At 53.9% G+C, this 21842-nt stretch overlaps 1 protein-coding gene across 1 annotated transcript in view; it reads left to right on the forward strand.

Moving 5' to 3' along the window:
• Positions 1-2862: 2862 nt before the first annotated feature.
• AMBRA1 (autophagy and beclin 1 regulator 1) overlaps positions 2863-21842 on the forward strand; it is a 78759-nt gene continuing 59779 nt past the window's right edge. The window contains 4 exon segments of the mRNA XM_075326523.1: positions 2863-3137; positions 15381-15602; positions 18124-18182; positions 21191-21374. Of these exon segments, the coding sequence (XP_075182638.1) occupies positions 15468-15602; positions 18124-18182; positions 21191-21374 (378 nt within the window). The 5' untranslated portion in view covers positions 2863-3137; positions 15381-15467.

Genomic DNA, 21842 nt, shown 5'->3' on the forward strand with positions numbered 1-21842 from the left:
GGGGGGTCTGGGCTGACGTGTGTAGAGATGTTTGTATGAGTGGTCCGGGCTGTCGCGGGTAGAGATGTCTGTATAGGGGGTACGGACTGTCGCGGGTTCAGACGTCTGTATAGGGGGTCCGGGCTGTCGTGGGTTCAGACGTCTGTATAGGTGGCTCCGGGCTGTCACGGGTAGAGACGTCTGTATAGGGGGTCCGGGGTGTCACGGGTTCAGACGTCTGTATAGGGGGTCCGGGCTGTCGTGGGTTCAGACGTCTGTATAGGTGGCTCCGGGCTGTCACGGGTTCAGACGTCTGTATAGGGGGTCCGGGCTGTCACAGGTTCAGACGTCTGTATAGGGGGTCCGGGCTGTCACGGGTTCAGACGTCTGTATAGGGGGTCTTGGCTGTCACAGGTTCAGACGTCTGTATAGGGGGTCCAGGCTGTCACGGGTTCAGACGTCTGTATAGGGGGTCCGGGCTGTCACAGGTTCAAACGTCCATATAGGGGGTCCGGGCTGTCACAGGTTCAAACGTCTGTATAGGGGGTCCGGGGTGTCACGGGTTCAGACGTCTGTATAGGGGGTCCGGGCTGTCACGGGTTCAGACGTCTGTATAGGGGGTCCGGGCTGTCACGGGTTCAGACGTCTGTATAGGTGGCTCCGGGCTGTCACGGGTTCAGACGTCTGTATAGGGGATCCGGGCTGTCACGGGTTCAGACGTCTGTATAGGGGGTCCGGGCTGTCGTGGGTTCAGACGTCTGTATAGGTGGCTCCGGGCTGTCGCGGGTAGAGACGTCTGTATAGGGGGACCGGGGTGTCACGGGTTCAGACGTCTGTATAGGGGGTCCGGGCTGTCGTGGGTTCAGACGTCTGTATAGGTGGCTCCGGGCTGTCACGGGTTCAGACGTCTGTATAGGGGGTCCGGGCTGTCACAGGTTCAGACGTCTGTATAGGGGGTCCGGGCTGTCACGGGTTCAGACGTCTGTATAGGGGGTCTTGGCTGTCACAGGTTCAGACGTCTGTATAGGGGGTCCAGGCTGTCACGGGTTCAGACGTTCATATAGGGGGTCCGGGCTGTCGCGGGTTCAGACGTCTGTATAGGGGGTCCGGGCTGTCACGGGTTCAGACGTCTGTATAGGTGGCTCCGGGCTGTCACGGATTCAGACGTTCATATAGGGGGTCCGGGCTGTCGCGGGTTCAGACGTCTGTATAGGGGGTCCGGGCTGTCACGGGTTCAGACGTCTGTATAGGTGGCTCCGGGCTGTCGCGGGTTCAGACGTTCATATAGGGGGTCCGGGCTGTCGTGGGTTCAGACGTCCGTATAGGGGTCCGGGCTGTTGCCGGTTCAGACTTCCATATAGGGGGTCTGGGCTTTCGCACGTTCAGACGTCCTTATAGGGGATCCGGGCTGTTGTGGGTTCAGACGTTCATATAGGGGTCCGGGCTGTCGCAGATTCAGACGTCCATATAGGGGGTCCGGGCTGTCATGGGTTCAGACATTCATATAGGGGGTACGGGCTGTCGCGGGTTCAGACGTTCATATAGGGGGTCTGGGCTGTCGCGGGTTCAGACGTCTGTATTGGGGGTCCGGGCTGTCGCGGGTTCAGACGTCCTTATAGGGGGTCCGGGCTTTCGCGGGTTCAGGCATCCATATAGGGGTCCGGGCTGTCGCGGGTTCAGACGTCTTTATAGGGGTCCGGGCTGTCGCGGGTTCAGACGTCTGTATAGGGGGTCCGGGCTGTCGCGGGTTCAGACGTCCGTATAGGGGTCCGGGCTGTTGCTGGTTCAGACGTCCATATAGGGGGTCCGGGCTGTCGTGGGTTCAGACGTTCATATAGGGGTCCGGACTGTCGCAGATTTAGACGTCCATATAGGGGGTCCGGGCTGTCGCGGGTTCAGATGTTCAAATAGGGGGTCCGGGCTGTTGTGGGTTCAGACATTCATATAGGGGTCCGGGCTGTTGCGGGTTCAGACGTTCATATAGGGGGTCCGGGCTGTTGTGGGTTCAGACATTCATATAGGGGTCCGGGCTGTCGCAGATTCAGACGTCCATATAGGGGGTCCGGGCTGTTGCGGGTTCAGATGTTCATATAGGGGGTCCGGGCTGTTGTGGGTTCAGACATTCATATAGGGGGTCCGGGCTGTTGCGGGTTCAGACGTCCATATAGGGGTTCCGGGCTGTCGCGGGTTCAGATGTTCATATAGGGGGTCCGGGCTGTTGTGGGTTCAGACATTCATATAGGGGGTCCGGGCTGTTGCGGGTTCAGACATTCATATAGGGGTCCGGGCTGTCGCAGATTCAGACGTCCATATAGGGGGTCCGGGCTGTCGCGGGTTCAGATGTTCATATAGGGGGTCCGGGCTGTTGTGGGTTCAGACGTTCATATAGGGGATCTGGGCTGTCGCGGGTTCAGACGTCTGTATAGGGGTCCAGGCTGTCGCGGGTTCAGATGTTCATATAGGGGGTCTGTATAGGGGTCCGGGCGGCGGCTGTCGCGGGCTCATGAGGCCGCTGAGATCTGGTCCGGACTCTGTGGTCGGCTGTCGGTCGGATTTCTGGTCACAAATTGTTTGCCCCCATAGTACATGACGTGTATCTGCGACATTTGGGGGGTTTCTATAGCTATTGAGGCTCTATTCGCACGTGACTTACAATGTTTGGGACTTTTATTGGCAATTGCGTAACGTTACGTCATAACCCCAGGCGCAGCCCCTGGCAGTGACGTCACCGCACGTCATCCGATGCTCCGGACTGTCAGGAGCTCTCACAATCCCCAGAGACGCCGCCTCCTCCGCTCGGCGCTCCATTTATACGCCTACAAGTGCTGACAGCGCTCTCCGCACTCCATTGCTCCCGCCTGCCAGAGACGCGCCCTCTGATTGGCTCACTTCGATCCTAGTTGGCTTTCCTCATCGATTCGCTCGGGCATCCGGTGATCTCGGCTGTCGGCTGCTCTGGTCTGGCGGCCGCCATTGTCCCGGATGGTCGCTGATCGCCGGACCTGTCTGTAGATAACGATTTTCTGTCCCTGTCCGCCGTCAGTACGAGGCCCGGAGTCGTCCCCGCAGCGCGGCCCGGGACAGAGAGCTGCCGTCCGGGCCCAGGACTCAGCGCCATCAGCCAGGCCGGAGCCAGCAAGGCCGGAGCCGCCGGAGAGGTGAGGAATCCCGGGGCTTGTGCGGTTGGTGCCGTTTGTCATCGTATGTATGAGTGTGTAGTGTGCAGACACCACGTCCTCACCGTGCGTTACCGCCTGGGTCTCCATGGTAACCGTCCACCGCCGTATGCAGTTGTCATGACGTCTGTGTGGCCTCTCGCTGTGTGCAGACCGTCGACGCCGGAGGACGAGGTCACACATCGCGGATTTCCCACCCGGTTTATTTATGTAAGAACGGAAAAAAGGGCGACGGTTTCACCAGAATTATCTGCAATCCGCCGAGAAAACACCGGAGACTTCACATCAGCAGCGGACGGGCGAGAGCGGCGACCGTGCGACTACAACTCCCAGCATGCACCGACCGCAGCACGCCAACCGTGCGACTACAACTCCCAGCATGCCCCGACCGCAGCACGCCGACCGTGCGACTACAACTCCCAGCATGCCCCGACCGCAGCACGCCGACCGTGCGACTACAACTCCCAGCATGCCCCGACAGACCGCGGCATGCCGACCGTGCGACTACAACTCCCAGCATGCCCCGACAGACCGCAGCATGCCGGCCGTGCGACTACAACTCCCAGCATGCCCCGACAGACCGCAGCATGCCGGCCGTGCGACTACAACTCCCAGCATGCCCCGACAGACCGCAGCATGCCGACCGTGCGACTACAACTCCCAGCATGCCCCGACAGACCACAGCACGCCGACCGTGCGACTACAACTCCCAGCATGCCCCGACCGCAGCACGCCGACCGTGCGACTACAACTCCCAGCATGCCCCGACCGCAGCACGCCGACCGTGCGACTACAACTCCCAGCATGCCCCGACCGCAGCACGCCGACCGTGCGACTACAACTCCCAGCATGCCCCGACAGACCGCGGCATGCCGACCGTGCGACTACAACTCCCAGCATGCCCCGACAGACCGCGGCATGCCAAATCTGCAACTACAACTCCCAGCATGCCCCGACAGACCGCAGCACGCCGACCGTGCGACTACAACTCCCAGCATGCCCCGACAGACCGCAGCATGCCGACCGTGCGACTACAACTCCCAGCATGCCCCGACAGACCGCAGCATGCCGGCCGTGCGACTACAACTCCCAGCATGCCCCGACAGACCGCAGCATGCCGACCGTGCGACTACAACTCCCAGCATGCCCCGACCGCAGCACGCCGACCGTGCGACTACAACTCCCAGCATGCCCCGACAGACCGCAGCACGCCGACCGTGCGACTACAACTCCCAGCATGCCCCGACAGACCGCAGCACGCCGACCGTGCGACTACAACTCCCAGCATGCCCCGACCGCAGCACGCCAACCGTGTGACTACAACTCCCAGCATGCCCCGACAGACCGCAGCACGCCGACCGTGTGACTACAACTCCCAGCATGCCCCGACAGACCGCAGCACGCCGACCGTGCGACTACAACTCCCAGCATGCCCCGACAGACAGCGGCATGCCGACCGTGCGACTACAACTCCCAGCATGCCCCGACAGACCGCAGCACGCCGACTGTGCGACTACAACTCTCAGCATGCCCCGACAGACAGCGGCACGCCGACCGTGCGCCTACAACTCCCAGCATGCCCCAACAGACAGCGGCATGCCGACCGTGCGACTACAACTCCCAGCATGCCCCGACAGACCGCAGCACGCCGACTGTGCGACTACAACTCCCAGCATGCCCCGACAGACCGCAGCACGCCGACTGTGCGACTACAACTCCCAGCATGCCCCGACAGACAGCAGCACGCCAAATCTGCAACTACAACTCCCAGCATGCCCCGACAGACCGCAGCACGCTGACCGTGCGACTACAACTCCCAGCATGCCCCGACAGACCGCAGCACGCCAAATCTGCAACTACAACTCCCAGCATGCCCCGACAGACCGCGGCGCACCGACCATGCGACTACAACTCCCAGCATGCCCCGACAGACCGCAGCACGCCAAATCTGCAACTACAACTCCCAGCATGCCCCGACAGACCGCAGCACGCTGACCGTGCGACTACAGCTCCCAGCATGCCCCGACAGACCACGGCACGCCGAACGTGCGACTACAAGGATAGCACTTTCCATATCTGGAGTGCCGCAGGCTGTCTGGGTGTGCTGGCACTTGTGGTTCCACACGATCTGCAGTGATTTGATGAGGATTTTGATGCTTATTTTGTTGTGATTTGTGACTTCTGACAACAATCTGCATCCTGGACTCGCAACAAAAATGTGTGCAGATCTGTAGCGCAGCGCTCCTGCAGAGAAAGCACTGACGTGGCGTCCGCTGCGTGCAGCCTCATATCTGCTCGTGTCACCCCCTCATCCCCTGAGAAGAGGGGCCAAGCATGACTATGGGAATGAGCAGCCAGCCCCCTTCACACACCGCTCTGGTCTCTCCCTGTAAGTGATGAAGGGTACATATAGTACTGCCTCCTTGTCTCTGCCTCTTAATGTGGGTACAAGACGGTACTGCCTCCCTGACTCTCCCTGTAAATGAAGGTACAGACTACTGCTACTTGTCACTTCCTGTATATGACGTGGGAACACATGGTACTGCCTCCATGTATATGATGTGCATCCAGATAGTATTGCCTCCTTGTCTTTCCCTGTACATGATGTGGGTCCAGATAGTATTGCCTCCCTGTACCTGATGTGGGTCCAGATAGTATTGCCTCCCTTGTACCTGATGTGGGTCCAGATAGTATTGCCTCCCTTGTACCTGATTTGGGTCCAGATAGTATTGCCTCCCTTTCTTTCCCTGTACCTGATGTGGGTCCAGATAGTATTGCCTCCCTGTCTTTCCCTGTACCTGATTTGGGTCCAGATAGTATTGCCTCCCTGTACCTGATGTGGATCCAGATAGTATTGCCTCCCTTGTACCTGATGTGGGTCCAGATAGTATTGCCTCCCTTGTACCTGATTTGGGTCCAGATAGTATTGCCTCCCAGCACCTGATTTGGGTCCAGATAGTATTGCCTCCTTGACTTTCCCTGTACCTGATGTGGGTCCAGATAGTATTGCCTCCCTGTACCTGATTTGGGTCCAGATAGTATTGCCTCCCTGTTATTTCTGGTTTATTAAATAGGGGCCATTACCAGTTCTCTTTATCTCCTATGTAACCCGCACCAGTCAGGCAGTGTCTTTCCATTACTCGTTAATTGGCATTTACCAAATTTTTGTTTTTAAAAGGTAGAAGCCAAGCCTCATTTTGTTTATATAGAAAATAAAGTTTTTCCTGTGGGTGCCGTGTTTGCTGTGGGGATTTATCTCCTTATCTCTTAGTGGTCTGAAGCTGACAGTGCTCCTTAAGGTCCAGTCACACTAAGCAACTTACCAGCGATCCCAACAACGATGGGGATCGCTGGTAAGTTGCTAGGAGGTTGCTGGTGAGATGTCACACTGCGACACTCCAGCGATCCCACCAGCAGCCTGACCTGGCAGGGATCGCTGGAGCGTCGCTACACAAGTTGCTGGTGAGCTCACCAGCAACCAGTGACCAGCCCCCAGCGCAGCGTGGAAGATGCTGCGCTTGGTAACTAAGGTAAATATTGGGTAACCAACCCGATATTTACCTTGGTTACCACCGCACGGAGCTACACGTGCAGAGAGCAGCACACACGGAGCGCTGGCTCCCTGCTCTCCTAGCTACAGCACACATCGGGTTAATTACCCGATGTGTGCTGCAGCTACATGTGCACAGAGCAGGGAGCAGCGCACACTGCTTAGCGCTGGCTCCCTGCTCTCCTAGTTACAGCACACATCGGGTTAATTAACCCGATGTGTGCTGCAGCTAAATGTGCACAGAGCAGGGAGCAGCGCACAATGCTTAGCGCTGGCTCCTTGCTCTCCTAGTTACAGCACACATCGGGTTAATTAACCCGATGTGTGCTGCAGCTACATGTGCACAGAGCAGGAGCCGGCACTGACAGTGAGAGCGGAGGAGGCTGGTATCGAAGGTAAATATCGGGTAACCAAGGACAGGGCTTCTTGGTTACCCGATGTTTACATTGGTTACCAGCCTCCGCAGAAGCCGGCTCCTGCTGCCTGCACATTTAGTTGTTGCTGTCACACACAGCGATGTGTGCTTCACAGCGGGACAGCAACAACTAAAAAATGGCCCAGGACATTCAGCATCAACCAACGACCTCACAGCAGGGGCCAGGTTGTTGCTGGATGTCACACACAGCAACATCGCTAGCAACGTCACAAAAGTTGTTCGTTAGCAGCGATGTTGCTAGCGATGTTGCTTAGTGTGACGGGGCCTTTATACATCTGCAGGAGTGACCCCTTTATGAGTCGTCCCCCTAAGCCCCCCACAGATATGGTCGCCCGTCTCTCCCATATTCCGCAGCGCTCCTGTGCTCTCTTGGGAGCCGCTGCCGGACGGATAATTTCAGGGAGAACATTTAGGATTAGTGGTCCGATATCTGATGTGCCAGATCCTCGCCTCCCCCAACAATCCTCTTCCCGGGCCCCATACACCATTATTATCAGTGGGTTCGGGTGACATCAGTGCTGCTCAATAGTGAAAGGTGCGACAAATTAGGGAGGCGCTCGCTGCTTCCTTTGAAGTTTTAGTGATTGATGGGGGACTTGGCAAATCTTGTGACATTTTTAAGTTTTCTAAAAAGATCAGACGCACGTTAAGGGGGTTCTCCAAACCCCCCACACTACTATTGTACACTGCTGTGTGGTCAGAAAGGTGTACCCCTAGGACCCTTGTGATTCCTGCTGGGCAGAGCTGTAATAAAGCGGCACAGTTCTGCCCCGGTCCCGGTCTGGGGTCCTCAGCACATCACTAATTCCTGCTCCTCACCAGGGGCCAAATGGCGCTCAGTGTTATCGGGCAGAGTCCCAAAGGTCAAAATCCCACCGATCAGCATGTGACTGACACTTCCCCTTTAAGGGCGCCCTTCCTTCTATCCTTTTAGACAATATTGCAAAACATTCAGTGTTATCACCTGCAAAATAAACGTTGAAAGCTACCCGGTGTTTGATGGAGCAAAAGTCACCATTGTGCAACCGAGCGCCGGGACCTGCTGCAATGTGACAGGTCTACAAGCCGGGGGGTCGGGACCTGCTGCAATATGACAGGTCTACAAGCCGGGGGGTCGGGACCTGCTGCAATGTGACAGGTCTACAAGCCGGGGGGTCGGGACCTGCTGCAATGTGACAGGTCTACAAGCCGGGGGGTCGGGAGCCAATCACACTGCAGGGGTCTGGGTTACAAAATGAATCCAAACCTCTGATTGGATGGTGAGATCACCCCCAGCTCTACATTGTACTGGGGTCATCTAACAACCAGTGCATGCTGGGAGTTGTAGTATTACAACCTCTGAAAGGCGCAGGCACAGTGACCTAGTGTGCAGGTTATGGATGTGGGGGTCATGGTGGTCTAGTAAATCACCTCTGGACCCGAGGGGTGTAAACTAGACAGTGGCTTGTCCCCGTAGGCCCGAGTGTACAGTGCAGCCCCATTAATTGTCCCTATGCCGCTCCCCTTAGTATTGCAGCAGTTCCCTTCTTATACGCAGTGGTCCCAGTAGATCCCCCCCCCCCCCCTCACATTATCGGCATACAGTAACTAGTAACTTCCTCCATTTACTCCTATTTTAATACTTTTTTGGATGCCAAACCATCACCTGGAGGAGCGGAGTGTCGCCGTGTGCTTCTGTGCCCTGCACTCCATGGAGAGGACGGGTGACACATGCTGGCGGTCAGCACGGGGGGGGTCTATGCGGTGGGTTGGGGACGTCTAGTGTAGGCCCCTCTCGCCTCTTCTGTCTTGTATGGATGAATATCGTTCCTCTCCGTGGAGACTTTATGTGGAGCTGACAGAATCCGCGGGGAATTGGCCGGATCTCCATCGTGCATCGTCTGTTCTAGGCTGCGGAGTCTCCCCATTTACAAAGCGGAGGGGGAGACGTGCGCGGGGGACTCTTCAGCTGTGGACTCTTCCCGTCTGTCCCGAGGAGCGGTCCCACAGAAATTCTGTAGTATTAGGGTGGTCTTTTTTTCTTGCAGGGGGGTAACATGCCAGGTATTGTCGTTACCACGTTTTTCTCGGCCAAATGACGCAAAACTTCTGTCCCACAAGCGCTGTATCTTTCTTATGTGCAGCCCTTTCCTCAGGGGGCCCATATTGCTTAAAATAAATGTGACCATGACTAAAGCCTAGATTGTGACCAGCCGGGTACCGGAAGCGCTGCGTGTGCCGCAGGGTCACGATCACGCCTGCTCCATAAGTTACTTATCTGCACTTTTTTTTTGTTAGTAATCATTGTCCTCACTGACGCTCTGTAGTGACAGATCAGGCTGGTGTGACGCTTCATACACTGGTGACGCTTCATACACTGGTGACGCTTCATACACTGGTGACGCTTCATACACTGGTGACGCTCTGTAGTGACAGATCAGGCCGGTGTGACGCTTCATACACTGGTGACGCTCTGTAGTGACAGATCGGGCCGGTGTGACGCTTCATACACTGGTGACTCTCTGTAGTGACAGATCGGGCCGGTGTGACGCTTCATACACTGGTGACTCTCTGTAGTGACAGATCGGGCCGGTGTGACGCTTCATACACTGGTGACTCTCTGTAGTGACAGATCGGGCCGGTGTGACGCTTCATACACTGGTGACGCTCTGTAGTGACAGATCAGGCCGGTGTGACGCTTCATACACTGGTGACGCTCTGTAGCTGCAGATCAGGCCGGTGTGACGCTTCATACACTGGTGACGCTTCATACACTGGTGACGCTCTGTAGTGACAGATCAGGCCGGTGTGACGCTTCATACACTGGTGACGCTCTGTAGTGACAGATCGGGCCGGTGTGACGCTTCATACACTGGTGACTCTCTGTAGTGACAGATCGGGCCGGTGTGACGCTTCATACACTGGTGACGCTCTGTAGTGACAGATCAGGCCGGTGTGACGCTTCATACACTGGTGACGCTCTGTAGTGACAGATCAGGCCGGTGTGACGCTTCATACACTGGTGACGCTCTGTAGCTGCAGATCAGGCCGGTGTGACGCTTCATACACTGGTGACGCTCTGTAGCTGCAGATCAGGCCGGTGTGACGCTTCATACACTGGTGACGCTCTGTAGTGACAGATCAGGCCGGTGTGACGCTTCATACACTGGTGACGCTCTGTAGTGACAGATCAGGCCGGTGTGACGCTTCATACACTGGTGTCGCTCTGTAGCTGCAGATCAGGCCGGTGTGACGCTTCATACACTGGTGACGCTCTGTAGTGACAGATCAGGCCGGTGTGACGCTTCATACACTGGTGACGCTTCATACACTGGTGACGCTCTGTAGTGACAGATCAGGCCGGTGTGACGCTTCATACACTGGTGACTCTCTGTAGCTGCAGATCAGGCCGGTGTGACGCTTCATACACTGGTGACGCTCTGTAGCTGCAGATCAGGCCGGTGTGACGCTTCATACACTGGTGACGCTCTGTAGTGACAGATCGGGCCGGTGTAATGCTTCATACACTGGTGACGCTCTGTAGTGACAGATCGGGCCGGTGTAATGCTTCATACACTGGTGACGCTCTGTAGTGACAGATCGGGCTGGTGTGACGCTTCATACACTGGTGACTCTCTGTAGTGACAGATCAGGCCGGTGTGACGCTTCATACACTGGTGACTCTCTGTAGCTGCAGATCAGGCTGGTGTGACGCTTCATACACTGGTGACGCTCTGTAGTGACAGATCAGGCCGGTGTGACGCTTCATACACTGGTGACTCTCTGTAGTGACAGATCAGGCCGGTGTGACGCTTCATACACTGGTGACGCTCTGTAGTGACAGATCAGGCCGGTGTAATGCTTCATACACTGGTGACGCTCTGTAGTGACAGATCAGGCCGGTGTGACACTTCATACACTGGTGACTCTTCATACACTGGTGACGCTCTGTAGTGACAGATCAGGCCGGTGTAATGCTTCATACACTGGTGACGCTCTGTAGTGACAGATCAGGCCGGTGTGACGCTCCATACACTGGTGACGCTCTGTAGTGACAGATCGGGCCGGTGTGACGCTTCATACACTGGTGACGCTCTGTAGCTGCAGATCAGGCCGGTGTGACGCTTCATACACTGGTGACTCTCTGTAGTGACAGATCAGGCCGGTGTGACGCTTCATACACTGGTGACTCTCTGTAGCTGCAGATCAGGCCGGTGTGACGCTTCATACACTGGTGACGCTCTGTAGCTGCAGATCAGGCCGGTGTGACGCTTCATACACTGGTGACGCTCTGTAGCTGCAGATCAGGCCGGTGTGACGCTTCATACACTGGTGACGCTCTGTAGCTGCAGATCAGGCCGGTGTGACGCTTCATACACTGGTGACACTCTGTAGCTGCAGATCAGGCCGGTGTGACGCTTCATACACTGGTGACGCTCTGTAGTGACAGATCGGGCCGGTGTGACGCTTCATACACTGGTGACGCTCTGTAGTGACAGATCAGGCCGGTGTGACGCTTCATACACTGGTGACGCTTCATACACTGGTGACGCTCTGTAGTGACAGATCAGGCCGGTGTGACGCTTCATACACTGGTGTCGCTCTGTAGCTGCAGATCAGGCCGGTGTTGCGCTTCATACACTGGTGACGCTCTGTAGTGACAGATCAGGCCGGTGTGACGCTTCATACACTGGTGACGCTTCATACACTGGTGACGCTCTGTAGTGACAGATCAGGCCGGTGTGACGCTTCATACACTGGTGACTCTCTGTAGCTGCAGATCAGGCCGGTGTGACGCTTCATACACTGGTGACGCTCTGTAGCTGCAGATCAGGCCGGTGTGACGCTTCATACACTGGTGACGCTCTGTAGTGGCAGATCGGGCCGGTGTAATGCTTCATACACTGGTGACACTCTGTAGTGACAGATCAGGCCGGTGTGACGCTTCATACACTGGTGACGCTCTGTAGTGGCAGATCAGGCCGGTGTGACGCTTCATACACTGGAGACGCTCTGTAGCTGCAGATCAGGCCGGTGTGACGCTTCATACACTGGTGACGCTCTGTAGCTGCAGATCAGGCCGGTGTGACGCTTCATACACTGGTGACGCTCTGTAGTGACAGATCAGGCCGGTGTGACGCTTCATACACTGGTGACTCTCTGTAGTGACAGATCAGGCCGGTGTGACGCTTCATACACTGGTGACGCTTCATACACTGGTGACGCTCTGTAGCTGCAGATCAGGCAGGTGTGACGCTTCATACACTGGTGACGCTCTGTAGTGACAGATCGGGCCGGTGTGACGCTTCATACACTGGTGACGCTCTGCAGTGACAGATCGGGCCGGTGTGACGCTTCATACACTGGTGACGCTCTGTAGTGACAGATCAGGCCGGTGTGACGCTTCATACACTGGTGACGCTCTGTAGCTGCAGATCAGGCCGGTGTGACGCTTCATAGACTGGTGACGCTCTGTAGCTGCAGATCGGGCCGGTGTGACGCTTCATACACTGGTGACGCTTCATACACTGGTGACGCTCTGTAGTGGCAGATCAGGCCGGTGTGACGCTTCATACACTGGTGACGCTCTGTAGCTGCAGATCGGGCCGGTGTGACGCTTCATACACTGGTGACGCTCTGTAGTGGCAGATCAGGCCGGTGTGACGCTTCATACACTGGTGACGCTCTGTAGCTGCAGATCAGGCCGGTGTGACGCTTCATACACTGGTGACGCTCTGTAGCTGCAGATCGGGCCGGTGTGACGCTTCATACACTGGTGACGCTTCATACACTGGTGACGCTCTGTAGTGGCAGATCAGGCCGGTGTGACGCTTCATACACTGGTGACGCTCTGTAGCTGCAGATCGGGCCGGTGTGACGCTTCATACACTGGTGACGCTTCATACACTGGTGACTCTTCATACACTGGTGACTCTTCATACACTGGTGACTCTTCATACACTGGTGACTCTTCATACACTGGTGACTCTTCATACACTGGTGACGCTCTGTAGCTGCAGATCAGGCCGGTGTGACGCTTCATACACTGGTGACGCTCTGTAGCTGCAGATCGGGCCGGTGTGACGCTTCATACACTGGTGACTCTTCATACACTGGTGACTCTTCATACACTGGTGACTCTTCATACACTGGTGACTCTTCATACACTGGTGACTCTTCATACACTGGTGACGCTCTGTAGCTGCAGATCAGGCCGGTGTGACGCTTCATACACTGGTGACGCTCTGTAGCTGCAGATCAGGCCGGTGTGACACTTCATACACTGGTGACGCTATGTAGTGGCAGATCGGGCCGGTGTGACGCTTCATACACTGGTGACGCTCTGTAGTGGCAGATCGGGCCGGTGTGACGCTTCATACACTGGTGACGCTCTGTAGTGACAGATCAGGCCGGTGTGACGCTTCATACACTGGTGACGCTCTGTAGTGGCAGATCAGGCCGGTGTGACGCTTCATACACTGGTGACGCTCTGTAGTGACAGATCAGGCCGGTGTGACGCTTCATACACTGGTGACGTTCTGTAGCTGCAGATCAGGCCGGTGTGACGCTTCATACACTGGTGACGCTCTGTAGCTGCAGATCAGGCCGGTGTGACGCTTCATACACTGGTGACTCTTCATACACTGGTGACGCTTCATACACTGGTGACGCTCTGTAGCTGCAGATCAGGCCGGTGTGACGCTTCATACACTGGTGACTCTCTGTAGTGACAGATCGGGCCGGTGTGACGCTTCATACACTGGTGACTCTCTGTAGTGACAGATCGGGCCGGTGTGACTCTTCATACACTGGTGACTCTCTGTAGTGACAGGGCCGGTGTGACGCTTCATACACTGGTGACGCTCTGTAGCTGCAGATCGGGCCGGTGTGACGCTTCATACACTGGTGACTCTCTGTAGTGACAGATCGGGCCGGTGTGACGCTTCATACACTGGTGACTCTTTGTAGTGACAGATCGGGCCGGTGTGACGCTTCATACACTGGTGACGCTCTGTAGCTGCAGATCGGGCCGGTGTGACGCTTCATACACTGGTGACTCTCTGTAGTGACAGATCGGGCCGGTGTGACGCTTCATACACTGGTGACGCTCTGTAGTGACAGATCAGGCCGGTGTGACGCTTCATACACTGGTGACGCTTCATACACTGGTGACGCTTCATACACTGGTGACGCTTCATACACTGGTGACTCTTCATACACTGGTGACGCTTCATACACTGGTGACGCTCTGTAGTGGCAGATCAGGCCGGTGTGACGCTTGATACACTGGTGACGCTCTGTAGCTGCAGATGGGGCCGGTGTGACGCTTCATACACTGGTGACGCTCTGTAGCTGCAGGTCAGGCCGGTGTGACGCTTCATACACTGGTGACGCTCTGTAGTGACAGATCAGGCCGGTGTGACGCTTCATACACTGGTGACGCTTCATACACTGGTGACGCTCTGTAGTGACAGATCGGGCCGGTGTGACGCTTCATACACTGGTGACGCTCTGTAGTGACAGATTGGGCCGGTGTGACGCTTCATACACTGGTGACGCTCTGTAGTGACAGATTGGGCCGGTGTGACGCTTCATACCCTGATGACGCTCCGTAGTAGGTGTGTTTTGCCGCCACAGGGCTGTGCCGCAGGTGTGCTTTGCCGCCGTAGGGCTGATGTGTTTGTTACACTCGTGGCCCCGTGGTGATAACGCCTCATTGGCACCGTGTGTAATGTTGGGGTGATCTCCTGTGGTCGTGCATTGTGCTAGGGCTCGGCGTGGCGCTTTGGCCTCACAGTACGTTATCTCTGGGTTTCCTCGGACCCCGGCGGTGATGAGACGTCCGCCTCGTGCGCCCACATTCGGGAACATTCCGGGTTTCCTCCTTGAGGGTCTTCTGTGATGAGATATTAAGTTTCTCTCCTCGGCGTCGGTGCAGACGGGTCATGTGCACCTGGCGGCCGCCCAGCACAGGAAATCTACTCCAGCACTTAAAGAGACGGCGCGCTTCATCCGCCCGCTGCGCTATTAATCACTGATCACAGCCAGATTATAACTCTGCTCCTCTGAAGTGAATGAGGATGATCTGCAATATCGCACACAACCTGTGGATGAGGGGGGCGCCATTTTTGGAAGAGTTTTCTACTGCAGCTTTAGTTTTCTTGTACTTTGCACCCAAAGACAACAGAAATCCTGAAAATGAGCAAATTAATGCAATCTTTTTCCAGCTGATATTTACTTCTGTTTTTTTCTCTTTTAGGCTTCCATGAAGTCGGCCCGTCTCCCTCTTTGATGTCAGATCCTACATTCAGTTCTGAGCGGCAGTTGTGACGGCGCCGGCGGTGCCATGAGGGTTGTGCCTGAAAAGAATGCGGTCCGGATTCTTTCGGGCCGAGAGAGGGGTACGCAGGCGCAGGGAGCCCAGCGACTCCTACAGTGTTTGGTGGAGGACAAAACCCGGTTTATGAAATGGGAGGGCAAGGTGAGTGATCCTATAACTTGTGGGGCCCCCAACCTCTGGCTGTCCTGGTCTATAGATGGGGCTATGGTCGGGGCCCGGGACCCCCGCCAACTGGGTCTGCAGAGACTGGATGTGTACAGAACCGGCGCAGGACAGCTCCATACACCACTTAGTGGCCATTCTCGGTACTGCAGCTCCTATCTCATTCACTTCGATAGGAGCCGAGCTGCTGAACAGAGGACGGCCACTATGTGGAGCTGTTTTATCAGCACTGTCCACATCTGGCCTTAGGGGGTCCGATCAGCCGCTGGATTGGTGGGGGGCACTGATGTGACATCCAGGGACGATCCTGACAATAGCTCATCCATATCCTTGTCCCTTTTAAAGAAACATTGCATTTTCTTCTCTACTTGATGTCTCTGGAAAACACAATGGCCGGTTACATTCATGATCAAAGAAGCACAGCATTTATGCAGATTTATTTATTTTTTTTACCTTATTCCTGTAAGTGTAATAGACTGTGCTCTACTTACTGGCAAATATGATGTAAAACCTGCTAGTAGTTACCATCATCAGTCATAGATGGCAGAGGCACAGGGGCGTAGAGGCTATGGACACCTGTAGGGGTTTTTTTTTAATGGAATTTTGTTTCCTAAATGCGGCATTTCTTTACATACATAATATAAAAATCCTGCTGTTTTGCTGCAGTGAAGTCTGTGTAACTCCCTCACATAGCCGGCTGTGCTGTAGCTTTTGACATGGATCCATTAGTTCACAGCTCCTGGCTGTCTGCCGAGGGGGAGGGGGGGCGCTTGGCGGCTATCTGCCCAGGGGGGGCGCTTGGCGGCTGTCTGCCGGGGGGGGGGGGGGAGGGGGGGCGCTTGGCGGCTATCTGCAGGTGAAGGAGAGATCACACAGGCAGCATCACTGTAGAGAGAGGAGAAATCATATGATGGGATCTGCAGGGGGGAGAGATCACACAGGGAGCATTGCTGTAGAGAGAGGAGATCATGTGATGGGATCTGCAGGTGAAGGAGAGATCACACAGGCAGCATTGCTGTAGAGAGAGGAGAGATCATATGATGAGATCTGCAGGGGGGAGAGATCACACAGGGAGCATTGCTGTAGAGAGAGGAGAGATCATGTGATGGGATCTGCAGGGGGGAGAGATCACACAGGGAGCATTGCTGTAGAGAGAGGAGAGATCATATGATGAGATCTGCAGGGGGGAGAGATCACACAGGGAGCATTGCTGTAGAGAGAGGAGAGATCATGTGATGGGATCTGCAGGGGGGAGAGATCACACAGGCAGCATTGCTGTAGAGAGAGGAGAGATCATGTGATGGGATCTGCAGGGGGGAGAGATCACACAGGGAGCATTGCTGTAGAGAGAGGAGAGATCATATGATGAGATCTGCAGGGGGGAGAGATCACACAGGCAGCATTGCTGTAGAGAGAGGAGAGATCATATGATGGGATCTGCAGGGGGGAGAGATCACACAGGCAGCATTGCTGTAGAGAGAGGAGAGCTCATGTGATGGGATCTGCAGGGGGATGAGATCACACAGGCAGCATTGCTGTAGAGAGAGGAGAGATCATGTGATGAGATCTGCAGGGGGAGAGATCACACAAGTAGCATTGCTGTAGAGAGAGGAGAGATCATGTGATGGGATCTGCAGGGGGGAGAGATCACACAGGGAGCATTGCTGTAGAGAGAGGAGAGATCATGTGATGGGATCTGCAGGGGGAAGAGATCACACAGGGAGCATTGCTGTAGAGAGAGGAGAGATCATGTGATGGGATCTGCAGGGGGGAGAGATCACACAGGGAGCATCGTTCTTTAGATAGGTTAGATTGTATGGAGGGATCTCGAGGGGGAGGAGAGATCACACAGGGAGCATCGCTGTATAGAGGAGAGATCCTGTGGCAGGATCTGCAGGTGGAGGAGGAGAGATCACACAGGCATCGTCATTGTACAGAGGAGAGATCCTATGGTGGGATCTGGTGGGAGGGGGAGAGATCCTTTGCCATTTTCTCTGTTGTCGCTGGTGACTTGCCGCCTGTTTTGCAGTGAATATGACCTTACTGAGGGGCTGCATATAGCGGGGTCTGATGGGAGTGGTGGTGACGTTTGCAGCCGGAATCTCGGAGCACCTGTTATTACCATATATAAAAATCCTTTTTCCATGTCGGAGGCGTCTGCGTATGATTATAGTCTAGACACCGAGATCTCATTAATGTGGGGCTGTCTCTTTAAGCATGAAATGCACCCGAGTGCAGAAAGTCACGGGGTTGTAGCGGTCACGTCCCTCGTCTTTGGCCGCGGCTCTATGGAGATGTGATGCGGGAAGCTTTCTCCACGTCCCGTCCCCTTAGGTAACAGGAGATGGGGGGGCCACAAATACTATGGTCTCCGCACCGCAGGGTGTTGCTGTATTCTGAACCGTGTGGTGCATAACCCTCCCCCCCCCCCCCCCATCAGACTCTTCTCTGTGACCGCGCTCGATCCAACCTCCTGACTGTTTCCTTGTTTGCTTTGCAGAAGGTGGAGCTTCCAGACAGCCCGCGATCTACATTCCTACTGGCGTTCAGCCCAGACAGGTGAATGTCTTCCTCTTCCATCGCACTTTCTGGCAGACGTGCCCGTAGCAAGCCGCTCAGCTGCTGGCAGGAGATCATCCGAAAGAGCCGTCCTCCTGTGCCAGGAAAATGTACAAAACAGCCGTCCTGGAGAGACGCCTCCATGTTTTCTCCCAGCCCGAGATCCCACTCACAAGTTTTGTTTTCCTCACCCTGTCCATGCTGTAAAGTGTCTCCTACATCAGTCATCACTAAATATCTGCACACCGGGCACTGTGTCTGTGTGTCTGTGTGTCTGTGTGTCTGTGTGTCTGTGTGTCTGTGTGTCTGTGTGTCTGTGTGTCTGTGTGTCTGTGTGTCTGTGTGTCTGTGTGTCTGTGTGTCTGTGTGTCTGTGTGTCTGTGTGTCTGTGTGTCTGTGTGTCTGTGTGTCTGTGTGTCTGTGTGTCTGTGTGTCTGTGTGTCTGTGTGTCTGTGTGTCTGTGTGTCTGTGTGTCTGTGTGTCTGTGTGTCTGTGTGTCTGTGTGTCTGTGTTTATTTTTTTAAAAAACTCGCTGTATAAATGGAACCCAAACATCTTCAACAAATTTTGTTGTGGGGTATTTTTTTTTTTTCTTCTCTATTTCAGTATATTATATAGTAAAGTGAAATTCTGTCAATCAAAACTACAGATCGTTCCACAAAAAACAAAACAAAATGTAGCCTCGTACAGCCAGTGGGGACGTTATATTGGGAAGATTAGGAAAGGGGATGGGGGGGTGAAAGGGCAAAAGCAAAACATGGCCTCGATGAGCGGGGCTAAAGGGAGGGTCCTTGAATAGAGGTGCAAATATTACACAAACGATTCATTTTGTTGAAGGACCTGCGTGAGGTCATACCCATGTGACCTAGTATACCTCTATGTTGGCTGAGGCCCAGCGCCTTCTGGTCACATGGGTATGACCTCACACAGGTCCTTCAACAAAGTGAATCGTTTGTGTAATACTTACCATAGAGAACAGAGGGGGAGGAACAGGCAGGGGGCGGGAATCCATATTAATACCCACCCATATATTATCAGCTCAGTTGCAAATGCCAATCAAGAAGCTGATTTATTTTTTAAAGTTTACTTTCTTGGATTTGAAAGCCTAAACATCCGAGCTGCCCACTACAGGTATGTAGATAATCAATCTGATAGCCCCAGTATAGCACTGTATGTATATAATCAGCTTGATAGTGCCAGTATAGCACTGTATGTATAGAATCAGCCCGATAGTGCCAGTATAGCACTGTATGTATAGAATCAGCCTGATAGTGCCAGTATAACACTGTATGTATAGACTCAGCCTGATAGTGCCAGTATAACACTGTATGTATAGACTCAGCCTGATAGTGCCAGTATAGCACTGTATGTATAGAATCAGCCTGATAGTGCCAGTATAGCACTGTATGTATAGAATCAGCCTGATAGCGCCAGTATAGCACTGTATGTATAGAATCAGCCTGATAGTGCCAGTTTAGCACTGTATGTATAGAATCAGCCTGATAGCGCCAGTATAGCACTGTATGTATAGAATCAGCCTGATAGTGCCAGTATAGCACTGTATGTATAGAATCAGCCTGATAGTTCCAGTATAGCACTGTATGTATAGAATCAACCTGATAGTGCCAGTATAGCACTGTATGTATATAATCAGCTTGATAGTGCCAGTATAGCACTGTATGTATAGAATCAGCCTGATAGTGCCAGTATAGCACTGTATGTATAGAATCAGCCTGATAGTGCCAGTATAACACTGTATGTATAGACTCAGCCTGATAGTGCCAGTATAACACTGTATGTATAGACTCAGCCTGATAGTGCCAGTATAGCACTGTATGTATAGAATCAGCCTGATAGTGCCAGTATAGCACTGTATGTATAGACTCAGCCTGATAGCGCCAGTATAGCACTGTATGTATAGAATCAGCCTGATAGTGCCAGTATAGCACTGTATGTATAGAATCAGCCTGATAGTGCCAGTATAGCACTGTATGTATAGAATCAGCCTGATAGTGCCAGTATAGCACTGTATGTATAGAATCAGCCTGATAGTGCCAGTATAGCACTGTATGTATAGACTCAGCCTGATAGTGCCAGTATAGCACTGTATGTATAGAATCAGCCTGATAGTGCCAGTATAGCACTGTATGTATAGAATCAGCCTGATAGCGCCAGTATAGCACTGTATGTATAGAATCAGCCTGATAGTGCCAGTATAGCACTGTATGTATAGAATCAGCCTGATAGTGCCAGTATAGCACTGTATGTATAGACTCAGCCTGATAATGCCAGTATAACACTGTATGTATATAATCAGCCTGATAGTGCCAGTATAGCGCTGTATGTATAGAATCAGCCTGATAGTGCCAGTATAACACTGTATGTATAGACTCAGCCTGATAATGCCAGTATAACACTGTATGTATATAATCAGCCTGATAGTGCCAGTATAGCGCTGTATGTATAGAATCAGCCTGATAATGCCAGTATAGCACTGTATGTATAGAATCAGCCTGATAGTGCCAGTATAGCACTGTATGTATAGACTCAGCCTGATAGTGCCAGTATAGCACTGTATGTATAGACTCAGCCTGATAGTGCCAGTATAGCACTGGCTTTAGGTTATATATGAAAATCCTGGTGATTGGTGCGCTTTAATGTTCCCCCGGTTTTCAATATCTCTGCTAGTTGTCATTCATTAAAATCAGCAAGATGAGGCCTTGGGATGACCCAGAAGCTTTGCTGGGTGTTAGGGCAGATTCCCGGTGGCTTCTCTCCGTCCTACTTTCTATGGCTGAGGGGTCTTGTCTTGATTTGTGGCTAGGAAGAGACCTGTCGGTGTAAGCGAGTGCTGGGGACCTGCCTGAGATGAAGGTCACACATGCACAGGGCCACTCCGTCCAGTGTGAATGGGACTGACGAGGACTGCAGCATGTGGTGGTCCCGTCCCCTATAATGTGCAGTGTTACGGTCGCACTTGTCTTCTGATCCGTTCTTTATCCCTGCAGGACCCTGTTGGCCTCTACACACGTCAATCACAACATTTACATCACCGAGGTGAAGACCGGGCGATGCATCCACTCTCTGGTAGGGCATCGCCGCACCCCGTGGTGTGTGACCTTCCACCCCACTATTCCAGGACTCATCGCATCCGGTTGCCTTGACGGTGAAGTGCGGATATGGGATTTGCATGTGAGTATGCGCCCTGGTCAGTTTGATGAATCGCGACTTTTGTTTCCAGGTGCCTGTTCGGGATTATTCCCATCATGGCTATTTCTCACCTGTCCGCAGGATGGCTGGTAACGTGCCCGTTCCTTAACTTGCACAGTGGAGACCCCAGCGATTACGAGATTGGGGCACTGACTGTCTAAGACCGCGGCATATGTATATGCAAGGGTGTACTAACATGGCAGACACTGGGGTTAGTTAAATGGGTTAAATGACTTAGTGACTAAATGTAGAATTGGTGGAGGAAGGGGAACTAGATGGACCTAGGTCTTTTTTCAACCTAAGTAACTATGTAACTATAGACTTTGCTTGAAAAGCAGGACACAACCATTTTGGCATTAAACGCTGCAGTTGAAAAAGCAGCAAAAAAGCAGGTAAAAAGCAAAGTGCGCACATAGCCTAAGGGTTGTGGTATAACCACTCTGTTTTGCT

Source organism: Anomaloglossus baeobatrachus, chromosome 10 (genome assembly GCF_048569485.1).
Source record: "Anomaloglossus baeobatrachus isolate aAnoBae1 chromosome 10, aAnoBae1.hap1, whole genome shotgun sequence".
Lineage (NCBI taxonomy): Eukaryota > Metazoa > Chordata > Amphibia > Anura > Aromobatidae > Anomaloglossus > Anomaloglossus baeobatrachus.